At 36.0% G+C, this 12,810-nt stretch overlaps 1 protein-coding gene across 4 annotated transcripts in view; it reads right to left on the reverse strand.

Annotated features, from left to right (window-relative positions):
* Positions 1-858: 858 nt before the first annotated feature.
* The window catches only part of CkIIalpha (casein kinase II subunit alpha), a 58,257-nt gene continuing 46,305 nt past the window's right edge, over positions 859-12,810 (reverse strand). For all 4 annotated transcript variants that reach the window (XM_070112954.1, XM_070112953.1, XM_070112952.1 and 1 more), the window contains one exon: positions 859-2,221. In XM_070112954.1, coding sequence (XP_069969055.1) covers positions 1,069-2,079 — 1,011 coding nt within the window. In that variant the 5' untranslated portion in view covers positions 2,080-2,221 and the 3' untranslated portion in view covers positions 859-1,068. The remainder of the gene's footprint in view (positions 2,222-12,810) is intronic.

Genomic DNA, 12,810 nt, shown 5'->3' on the forward strand with positions numbered 1-12,810 from the left:
AGCTCCCAACTGCGGAATTCTTTAAACCTTATAGCTTTACGTATTTACAATAGCGCGAATATAGCTGCCGTTTGACATAAGTATACCAAAAATTTACATATTTGGGGATATCGACTACGTACTGGAGGCAATTGAGCCTTCTCTTAACATATTGTAAGTAATTCCAATTATTACTATTAACCCATGTTATAGTGTGTAGAAATTCAAAATCAGGAAACTGTTCGTGAGCAATTTTTTACAATATTTTCGGAATTTTGGAGTTTGAATGCATTGAATATCTGAAGGAAGACATTACTCGTATACAATATTTTTTATTTATTTATAACTACTATAACTTAATAATTTACCAAATATGATCTTCTAAATATTCGTTGCTCTTTATATGCTTTATGAATTTCTCAAGTAATATTTTTGTAGGAATTTATATTTTCTATAGATGCATTATAAGCAAACTATATAAATATAATAATCAAACTAATATAATAATTAAACATTATTATAAATTGATAACTAGTAAATAAATTTTCCGATCTTTTAAAAATGCCAGTATTAACTTGAACAACTGAGTCAACGCACATAAATTTAGTAATGTAAGTATTATTTACAAAGTTCATAAAGCACTTAAAAATTAAGGATTTTCTTAGATAAATTTTGGTAATTTATTAAATTGGAAAAAATGCGTTCAATTTCCAAAATTCATAAAATACTGGACAAAATAATTGATCAGGAGCTTATACTCTATTTTCACGTTTTTGTATATAGTGTATGCAATTTTTATCATGATACATGTGTAAAATTGGCACATTGATTTCATTATTGCTATTTTTATTTTTCTTCTTCTGAATTAATATGTAGATCTTGTTTTATATTTTATTATAATTTTTTATTAAATAAGTTATGTATAATTTCATGGTTTATTAAAAATTTTTTATATTCCTCTTCTGTTTTGGAGTCGATTCGTACTAAACTAATTTTTTCGTGGTATTCATTAAGTTACTCATCCATGAAGTTACTTTAATTCTCCATTCGGACAACGTATTACTCCGATGTTTACAATTGTATATTCTTTTATTGCTGACTGGTAGATTTTATTTGCCCGTTCACAATTGGTAAAAAGTAGGGATGAGCCATTGCTTCACGTGCAGTCAACCTTTCAACGTGATCATAACGCAAAAGCTTATCAAGAAAATCGAGGGCCTCTGGTGAAACAAGATGTTGATTATCCGAGTGGACAAATCTTTCCCATCTCTTTCGAGAATGCCTTTGCAAAATGTCATGGAAACGAGGATCTAGCTCAATATTGTATTTATCTAAATATGCATACAATTCTTCAGTGCCAAGCACTTTGGCAATACGGACGAGTTGGTCATAATTATCATGCCCATGAAAAAAGGGTTCTTTCCGAAAAATCATTGAAGCTAACATACAGCCCAAGGACCACATGTCTAACGAGTAATCATACATTTGGTAATCAACAAGCAACTCCGGTCCTTTGAAATATCGAGACGCTACTCGAACATTGTACTCCTGGCCAGGATGATAAAATTCTGCCAAACCCCAATCAATCAGGCGTAGTTTACGATTTTCGTGGTCAATCATAACGTTATGAGGTTTTACATCCCTGTGCATAATACCCATACTATGACAATAGTCCAGAGCCTTTAGTAATTCAAATAAGTAATAACGGATCTCATAGTCCGTTAAAGTTTGATATAATTGTTTAAAATCGGTGTTATTGACGTGCTCAAATATTAATGCGGGGGTACGTGAAACGGGATCTTTTACAACCGCTAATAGAGTAATTATATTAGTTCCACCACGCAAATTTTCTAAAATTTTTATTTCACGCTTAATTTTCTTCTTCTTTACTGGTTTGAGGATTTTAACCACACACTTCTCCGTCGTTGTAATATTTATAGCTTCAAATACTTCCGAGTATTTTCCACGGCCCAATTTGCGAACCAACTGGTAATCATCCTGATTAGCCCATTCAACTACATAATTCTCGTAGTCCCAATATTCATCCGGTTTGTGTGCGTTCACATCTGTATAAACTCGGGCAGCACTTGGGAGTGTCATCTTTCCAAAACAGATTCTACTTTTTCTCAAAAAGTTTGTTATGACAGAAAAATCCTGATTTCGAACGACCCCTCTTACATTTATTAATGAGTCGCTAGAATCTGTAGGACAGCTTCACCGAAGACGGTTTTGACACAGACCACTGAAAAATTAAAAAAAATATAGACAACATAACATTAAATTACTTGTTTTTTTTAAATTTGGTTAGAGTCAGTAGGGTAAAGTAAAGTAACTTAAGTTCAAACGGAAACCGCATTTTAATCCTTAAAAAATCCTTAATACGATATAAACTACTTATCTAATCTTCTTTTTTAACGTCCCTGGCACTGTTTACAATTTAAGATAGTAGTTAAGCATATAGTAGTAGTTATAGAAATCGGAAAGTGGCTGAATGAATTCTTAGTGAAATGTAAAAAAAAAAATTAACTAACCATTTTGTACAAATCAAGGTTACAACAAAACAGTTTAAAAGCCTTTTGCAATCATGGAACCGGGATCTGAATGAGGCATGTCGAAATTTGGAAGCAACTATATTTCAAAATAAAAGGAACAGCATCTCCTAGTACATTTTTGCAGAATTGACCCTTTCTGTGTCACGTTTAATAAGAAGCAAAAACGACTCTTTATTGAAACGAAAATTACTTTCGAATATGCTTCAAAAAATATTAAAAGGCCATTTAATCCATGGAATATTCAATGAATTTAAAGTGATGCTTTTTCGTATATAAATCAATATAATATAATTATTGTTTTATAAAATAATTTAGATAAACTACTTGCAACTTATTTATTTAGTGCCAGCCTTGGTACTAACAACGAGTTTGACTAATTTATATCAGTCTGCATTTCGCAATTAGTGTGAGTTGAAAGTTTACTGTGGTAAAGCTTAAGCAGCGATACCGCTCAAAAGTATCACTTACAAAAACCCAAAATGTCAACATAAGTTTGCAATCAGTATTATTTTATGTTCTAGAATATATAAGGCGTGTTTTATTTGACCGTCATAAGCTAATAGCTAAATCGCTGAGAACTAAAACGCACTTATCTTATTTCATATTTTCGCTAAAAAACGAATTTTGTTGGTAATGTGGACAAGAACAGTCAGCTGGTATTCAGATTATTTCATAGTGTTTGACATGGAAAAAAAGTTTTTTTTTTTTTAAATTTGTAAACGGAATATTGCAACAGCTTTATCGATAAATCGTCTATCTTGTAACTAAATCTCGAGTTCGAGCACTAGATTGTTAAATAAAAGTCGCAATTTAATGGCTAGACACTTATTTTTATTTATACTCACTACCGAATTTACAACTTCTTTCTTATATCTCAATTGCTAATTACACAACAGCACTCTAACTAGAACTGTGTCTCCTACACAATCCGGCAGCCCTTATATAATATTCGCTAACAAAATTTCGCCACTTGAATTCTGGCAACTACGAATTTAGCTGCTTGGTTAATTTACAAATACATTTATTTTGTTCATCTAAGGTCTAGAATACAAAAAACTGAAAACAAATGTTTCTATTTTGTCTTACTTTAAATTCAATACCCATCCACAAAAATATGTAATTTTGGTTTGTTTATATAAAATTTTTAGCTGTCAAAATAAGGTTTATCGTTATTACTCAATACTTTTTTCTGCAAAAATTTAACAATTGTGAATGAAATAAAATACGATAAACGTCCAATGCCTTCAGTTCAATATTCAAGCTAAGATAGGTTTTGAAATGCTAATATAAATGTTAGTTAAATTTTCAATACAAAATAAGCTAATAGCAGATCAATCGAAAAACGCCTACAAAACAGAGAAGCGCAAACAGATGAAATATTCTCTAAACTGCAACGGTCTACTAGTTATTTCAACTATAACATATATATTTTGTTTTGAGTAGGAATACTAATCTTAGTATATATGGAAGCGCAAATAACAAGCTTGATCCCCATTTTTGAGAAGCGTACTTTAAAGTAATTGACAGTTTTGTTCCAATTCAAATGTGTCCAAAAATTCGTAATATGAAATCGCAAGAAATAGAAAACAATGACGTTTTTTGAAATTTATAATCAGTTTGTTTAGTAGATTAATTAAGACGTATGTGCGTCGCGAAATTATTAGATATCTGCGTATTAATGTAATCAGTTGTTTACTCAAACCAGCTTTTTAATAACATTTTTTGCATATTCTATAATTTTTTTTTTTAATTAGGTATTTTGAATTTCATTAAACGAGAAGAATGAATGTCAACAACATTCACTCCGATTGGGAGAAGCTCAATTGCGTACTTGTCTCAGCAAAACATGACTCCATAATTTCTCTCTGAAGTTAAAGTGGAACTAAAGCGAGTAGATGGATCGATACTACCGCCTTCTTCCGGATATACCCCTTTTGATTAAATGCTATTTATGAGACATGTTGTTCTACTTCAGTCATTCGAGGTGTAATCTACTTCACAGAAACATGTTGTTTCATAATATTTAAAACCCCATTAACAGCTACAGATATTGAAGGTTTTTTTTCAGAAAGGAATCGAAGAGCTGCGCATTACTTAAATATAGAAGTTCATCCTAGGGAGCGGCCTGCCACCAATACACCGCAATACGGACTATCACACGATGTTCCTCCATAGTGATCCCAAATTTTTCCGGAGCGGAACCACATCTTTGGAACAACAAAAGAACATTCGATTAACTTCAGATGTGTATTGAAAGCTATTCACAGCGGAATTATTAACACCTTCATCGTCTCCCTCCCAGCGAATGTCGTCCTTGGAGTCGAAGAACCACCCATTGCAGACCGTGAGCTTGAGTTGTCTCGTGAGAAACTTGAGCAACTTTGTTCTGGATACTGTTGCAGTTAAGCTCCTACCAATTCAGAGTAGACCCCAAAATAAGAAATATCCTGCGTGCAAAGACATGACACTAACCACATTTTTGCATACACCGCTAAACCCACCCACTTAACAACTCTCTCCCATTGGTCAGACCACGCCGAGCCAGCCTGTTTCCCGGATCTATCGCTAAGTGATTTTGATGACAATTAACTTTTGCACTTTTCGCTAAACAGGGCTTAGGTACTCGTTACAACAACAACAACAGCAAGGAAATCACTCAGATGACCATCAGACTCGACATATCAGCAACTGTTTTATCTACAGTATGGTATATTCCTGAAAAGTAACCAAACGAAAATGGGTAGCGGCACATAGACTGGGCAAAGCTATTCGGTTTTTCCTTAGCACTCCTTAGACGGACTGCAAGAGGTCATGTTTGCGCGATGACCAAAAATCCTCCTAATCTATAGTGATATGCAACGCCCGGACCAATTGAATGATTTGTAGGCAGAAGCAAATTCTTCTTTTTACCAAACGGAGGCTTCCTAGCATCGGGCCGCCCTTGGATTAACGGTAGCCTAACAGCGCCAAGGTGCTCTGGCGCAAGAGATCTTGTCGTTCCCTTAGAACACATAGACCTGACCTGAACTGTTTAAGCCAAAAACCGTACAACTACACGCTAAGAGTTGTTGGAGGAGGATGTTAAGGACGATGACATGCCTTCAGGAAGTGGCACCCTCAAGATGGCAACCAGTGGTGCATGCTCAAAATTGTACCTTAGACACATTATAAACCAATTAAAAAAAAAAAAAAGCCTCGGTCTGGCGGGTGATGGACGTCGGCATCGGGGATTGATAATGAGTCTTACAGCACATCCGGAAAGTAGGTTTCCGTCTAAACTATAGGTTTAGTGAAATAGTAATGAGGCGTAGGAAACCAAAAACTATGGCAAAGAAAACAGGAACAGATGACAAGATGGTGGTTCCGACCTACTCCGGAACTGGTACAACCATGGTTGCTGGCAACGAGGGAGATCTGTTCCTCATGGAGCCAATACTGTGACAGTCGTCCACATAAGATAGCTAGAAGTTACCCAGATGATCTTGCACCGCGCGTCTGTGTACCGAGGAGAAGTCAGGGAGCTCATGACAAAAACACACAAGGTAATCTTTGATCTCTCTGGCAGAACGATTGCAGTGCAGGCCAATGAAAATGAAGGTTCTGACTCTGTCCATGCGGCGGCTAATTTTCCGGGAGATATGTCCCCGACGCCTCCTGCCAACCTGGTGGACTACTGCAAACGAAATAAACCAAACTACTGCAAATATATACTGCACTGAAAGTACTGAAATCGGTTGGTAGGCTATTAAACAAAGCCAAGCATAACGCTTCGTTCAAGTTAACCGCCGAAATCCAAGGTTCGTTCAATAGAGCAGAAGTGGCAATCTACGCCTTCTAATATATCGAATGTGTTTTTGCATAACGTCGGCAAGTGTAATAAAAGTACTAGAGACGATAAACGTGGCACCTCTAGTACCAGATGGATACAAACTGTACTGTGCATTATAAAAGCTGAGACCACTGTAGGTAATCAAAAGATTCGCGTAGGTACGACGACCTCTTTAGGGCGTAGTACTGACCCACTTGTTATGGAGCTGCTAACCAACAAGGGGATTCGACAACGTTCTCTGCGATATTGTGCAAAGAGATGGTGCAGTACGGTTGGGGTAAACATCAACGAAACCGATTATTGTCCCTTCACCAGTAGGTCAATTTCGGACCCAAGGGTGCTAATGCTTCGCGACAGAGAGTTAGAAATTACTAATGTGGTCAAATAGACCTTCACACTAGATTCCACCCATCTGTGGAACTAACTCCAGATAAATCGTTAGGCCGATAGTTACATATGGAGCGGTTGCACCGATTGCATCGAAGACTTTGGTAGTACTTAAATTGTTAAAACAGCAACGACTCACTTGTGTCTGCCCATCGGAGGCAATACGTAGGTGTCTAACGGCATGACTTGAAGTTATGCTAAAGCTCATAACGCTTCACATTGAAATCAATCAAATAACAAAACATACCATACTACACATGACAATGTAGGGGTATGATAGAGGTAAGACAATTCCGACGCTAAAAAAGAATTCCATGGTTAAAAGCCACCATTGGCTCTTCTCCCGAGACGACATTACCAAATGTGAAAGTTTCACAAAGAAATTTAAAATTGTCCAATAGAATTCCGTCGGCTCGAAATAGTCGAAAAGCATCAGTACAGAAATCCTAGGTCCGCGCACTAAACTTTCCGTACCCATGGAATGCTTTCAGAGAAGTCATTGTTATAATTCGCTGTGTAGAAATAAACGTCCCACGCAACGAATTTCTATAATCAGAGATAGTTAAGCAGCCCTCGAAGCGATCTTACAAGATTAAATCGCTAATGGCGCGGGTGAACATCCCATAAGTCTGCAAACGAGTTCACCTTATCTGTGTGCCGGGTCACTAAGAAGTCGCTGGGAACAAAATGGCTGACGAACTTGCCCATTCTGCAGCTGTTTATAGAATGGTTCGACCGGAACATCGCGAAGCTTGCGGTGGGTGCTATCACCATAAAGGAGTTATTCCACAAGGAGAAGAAAGTGGACAGGTAAAGACATTAGAGGGTGGATTTTGGTAACAATCTGCAAACATGTACCAGGCGTAGCTATCAATAAGAGGTTACAACTTCCCCAGGCTCAAACATATAATAACTCTCCCCAGAGACAAATGCCGGTTACAAGTGGCATTCTACACTCGTCATTGCAGACTCAAAAAATATGTCAAATCCTATGATCAACATACATATATTCGAAGATAGCACATTGCCTCAATAACTCCCATGAGGATCCTGGAATTCATCAGTGTTGGCTGTTTTTGAGAACAATAGACCTCAGGTCGCAGTGGAAGTCTTATGGAAAATCTCATTCATTTAATTCAATTCCATTCCCACAAAGAAACAAGACTTCAAAAATTGTCAGAAATAATCTCAATCAAACTTAGAACATTTTATGACAGAATTAAGCACGATATGTGAAAGTAAATATTACTTCAAAAATTACAATGTTCAAACATTCTTTAACTTCACTAATCCATGTCCAAACGGCTAATATACTAATTGTTTGCTAAAAATTTGAGGTAATGCATATTTTGTTTGTTTGTTTTTTCGTTTATATTTTGAATTTATTTTTTGTGTTTGGTTAAGTTAATACATTCACCTATATTATGAAAAAAAACATTTTCCTAAAAATGAATTGACAAACTGGGGATGAGACAGTGTAAACTACTTTTTAAATGTTTAAGCAAATGATTGATCTCTCCATTCTATTAATTATATCTCTCTCCAGATCAAAGAAGAAACATACAAGCTACTGCAGAATTAGGACCCATCTGTACAACACGAGCATATATTCAACAGACTGCTGTCGTTACTGAGACTGGAGAAGCAGAGCAATATCCTTCTTGAATGCCCAGCACTAAATACAAATAGTAAAATTACCGAATTAAATAATTCGACACGCAAACACATTGCTTCTCCAGCATGAGTGTGGGATTTAGAATTGCAACCGGGGGTCTGGTTTTCCAGGATATATACATACACTTGCGGTCAATAAAAACGCACCACCAAATATAATTGAAATAAGATGGATCGGAAATGTTTTTTATAAGGTATAAAAAATAACAAAAATGTGCATTCCATGATATTCAGAATTATTAAAAAAAAAAACAATGTGAGTGAATTTAAAGCGATTAAATCACTTTCCCCACGAACTATAGACTACACAATACAAGTAAGATAATAGGCTCTTCTAATAACAAGTCGTTCCTCAATTGATTTTCTTATAACGGGACCATACCAAACCAGTTCTTAAATCTTTATCAATTGACTTTTATTTATTGGCTTCTGTTTAGTAACTTCACATTCACTTCATTATGTGCCATAAGTCCTCAATAGGGAATAAATCGGGCCAATTCAAGCGTTGTATCCCTAGATCGTTAAATGTATTAGCTAACTAAATAGAATAAATGTTTTATACACTATATGTTTCCAATCAAGTAAGCCATTATGCCGATGGCATGGCGCTGAGACCCCAAAACATGGTATGAAAAGCAGCGCCAAATCATTTAACTTTAAGGAAACTTAACCTTCTTTACTTCAGAATTATCCTGGAACCTCTCACCACCTGAAAGGCGCGCGTAAAGCAAATTTTGTGAACTTAGCTAATTAAGTTTCCTTTCGTCAGACCAAATAATCCGTTGCCAATAATTTTGATCCCAACTTTGGTAGTTTTTAGCCCAATAAAGTCGTGCCGTCTTCATTTTTTGTGTGCTTTTTTGACAGGGCGTCTTCCATATAAACCCACATCTCTAAGACGTCGGCTTTTAGTTTCGACACTTAAATCCATTTGGTGAAAATTTTGCACCTCCACCCTTAAAGAAAGTGAACATTTGAAGCGTTCGCTTAAGCTTATCTGCCGCAGTACGTTGTCTGTTCTCTCAGTTAACTTTCGAGGTCGTTCTGATCCCTATTTACGCTCCAACACATCACTATTCTCCTTTTTTTTTGTAAAGAAGAACAATAGTTGTATGGCTACAACCAATACTAGCTGATATTTGCCGAGAAGATAACTTTTCTTCGTCTAATGCCAATATGCGAATTTTTTGGTCACGCATTAGTTTCTTCTGAAATGCCACATTTTGCAACTGCTCAAATACACAACCAAACACGACCATAACTGAACAGTGTGCAACCTAATTTCATTAAAAATAATTTATTTCTTAGTAGCTACCAGATCTAGGAGCAATATGTTAAATTTACAGTTATATAGCTGTCGTATGCATAGTGAAGGAGGACCAGCTGTCAAGTGTAACGCGTAAAATTTTAGCGTGTTTGACAGTCTGAATATTAATGCCATCGATGGTGATATTAAAGTCTATACTCCTTCGTCCAGTTTGTTGTTGTTGTTTTAACGGTTACCTAGTCCTTACTAGGGTGATAAGTTATAAATAGTTTGATTGTCGTCGAGGTCATCTAACGGGAGCCCCAGGAAACGAGCTGTTTCGACGGGGTCGGACCATAGGGAAATGGGTGTTAGATGAGTGGGGTTCGTTGGGCATAGAAAGAGGTGGTTAGTGTCATGCGGAGACTTATTGCACGCAGGCCATATATTTGTTATGTCGGGGTCTATTATGGATAACCTGAAGTTGCGCGATGGTCCATTCACGAGGCAACTCGAACTCTACGTCTGCTATGGGTGGCGGTTTGACTACTAGTACGCCATTCACTGAGAGGGAGTCAGTGAAGGTTTTGATGGCTCCACAGTGAATGGCGATCAGCACTTGTCTAAAGTTGGTTGCGTCCGAAGTCAAATGGTATACTCGTTTTAGATTTCTTTGTGGATCTTGCCGCCTTGATCTACAAGTATGTTGACCGATATTTTCGGTAAAAAGTCAACTATAGGCACTGGGGTTCACATATTCAGTACCTAGGGGCTGGAACAGTTTTGATTCAATTTAGATAATTTTTGGTCACAAGGTGACATACTTTAAACGTATTATTTACGCTTAGTTTTACGCCGATATAATCATTGTTGCTTGATTTGCATACTGGAAAGTGAAAAAATCAGATGGAATTTAAAATGATGTTATATGGGAAATAGGCGTGGTTGTAATCCGATCCGTAGAAAGTATCTTCACAGGCGATCTGGCTAGACGCGAAGCTTAAGAAGGCGGCCTACTTCTGAGAAAGCGCTCGTGCTTGCAGTTCTATCTGCGCCATTTATCAGCTGCTCCAGAGGAGGATCATTCGGTATCAATGTTTTTCGAAAAGAGCTGCTAAGGATACCACTGCTTTTGTTACTGCTATTGCTGTTTTTATTGTTTGTTTTTTCTATTATTGTGTCCATTAATCAGTTTTACCAGCACATCGTGTACAGGGGAGCGGGCTTCTAACAGGAACGGGTATACCCTAGGGGACGATGCCTCAACCCCAGTTCCCTGCGGCCTGTCCTTCGCTTTACCAGTTTCGAACTACACGAACGAACTGGCGCTCGCCCGGAGCAACACAGTCTACTAGTTCTGCGCCCAATGTACACTTCAGAGCAAGCTAACATCACCCCTCAGCGAGATACAGCTGATGATATTGAGTGGGACTCCCAGTCCCCGGTATGGACCGGTTGTAGATATAGCCGCACATTACATGGTGAACAGACGCTGACCAGGAAGCCGCTCATTGTTAGTCTGTCGCGCGTGAATTTTTGTATTATTCACCATGCCCGTGCATGGGTCAAGACCAACGGGAATGCATGTAGGCAATGTCATACGCACATATGTATATATAGAGCAGTAAGCCCATATGTTATTACTGATATGTGATAATTTAGTGATTTGAATGCGTGAATATAGGTATACATACATAGATATGTGCATGATACATGCGTATATAAGTTTTAAATATATATATTATGATAGTATGTTATGCATACAAGTATATTTAATACATAGTACATATGGTATACATATTTATACTTATATGAAAGTATATTATAATATCAAACATAATAAAGTGATATTCATATCAATAAATATGTTTACATATAAGCGTATAAAAATATAAGCCAAAAGACTAATATGCTAGTCTCTAAGCAAATTTTTTATTCAACGTTCAGCTCATGTTCACACGCTACTGTTAAAATTTCTCTTTTCGAGCTAAATGTGGTGAAGCACACTCATCGCATTTTGTTATATGTCCATAATTTACATTCTCTGGTAAAACTATCAATAGTCGGAGCACTCGATAGTTTCATTAGTTTTAAAAAATACTGTTGATAATATCGATAGTTTTTCCCCTTGAAATCTACCTTGTTTTCACTAATAAAAAAAATATAATAAACTTTGGATTTATTTATAAAACAATACATGAACAATAACGGAAAAACAAAAAAATTAATAAAGTTACATATACAAGTTTTCATGTTACTATATAAACTAATCTGCTCTCAGACAAGTTATAAAAAGGTAAATTTTTTTATACACTTACTCAATGTAATACGAGATCAAGAAGTTTATACTTATAACACGTTTCGGTAAAGTATTTTATTCTTCAATAATTCACTACTTTAATTCCTATTAAAATACAGGACGTCAAAAATTCTGATTCAGTATGAATAGGTGGGGTTATGTGAAGCTGGCATTTCAGAATATTAGAAATTCTTATCTAATTGTAAATATTTCCGTAACATTTCTTCCAACTCATCCAACACCTAATTAAACTGTAAAAAATAGTTAAATTTAATAATTTATATATTATTTTAAAAATTTAAAACCACATGCGCGCAACCAAGCTAACAAGTAAGGAAGGATTAAGTTCGGCTTTAACGGAACAAGTCATACTCTTGCAACTTACAAGGATAAAAGACGTGGATATACCTTCAGGTGTTGGCAAAACTTCATATTAAAAAATGTTGCGAAAGAATTCAACATTCATTGTTCAACAAAGTCGAAGGTGAATTACAATCAAATTTGGCATTTTATTAAGTTATATTATAGGTCATAGACTCAATTAGTTTATAACTATATTTTACTTCCCGTCAGCGAAAATTTTATAAAAATCATCCTAAAAAGAGATATATCTGACATAAAGTTAATCGAAGGGGCTAAATTTAAGATATTGAAATGTTGTGAAAAACGTCAACCAGAAGATCGGATATGATGATATTAGGTATATGAGCCTAAGACCAACTCCAGTCATGTACAGCGCTAAACCAATAATATACGATTTTTAGAATATCGGAAATTATATGAAGTGGAATAATTTCTCGGCATAATACATCGGCATTAAACTAAAGTATATCCAATATTATAC

Source organism: Bactrocera oleae, chromosome 2, assembly GCF_042242935.1.
Source record: "Bactrocera oleae isolate idBacOlea1 chromosome 2, idBacOlea1, whole genome shotgun sequence".
Lineage (NCBI taxonomy): Eukaryota > Metazoa > Arthropoda > Insecta > Diptera > Tephritidae > Bactrocera > Bactrocera oleae.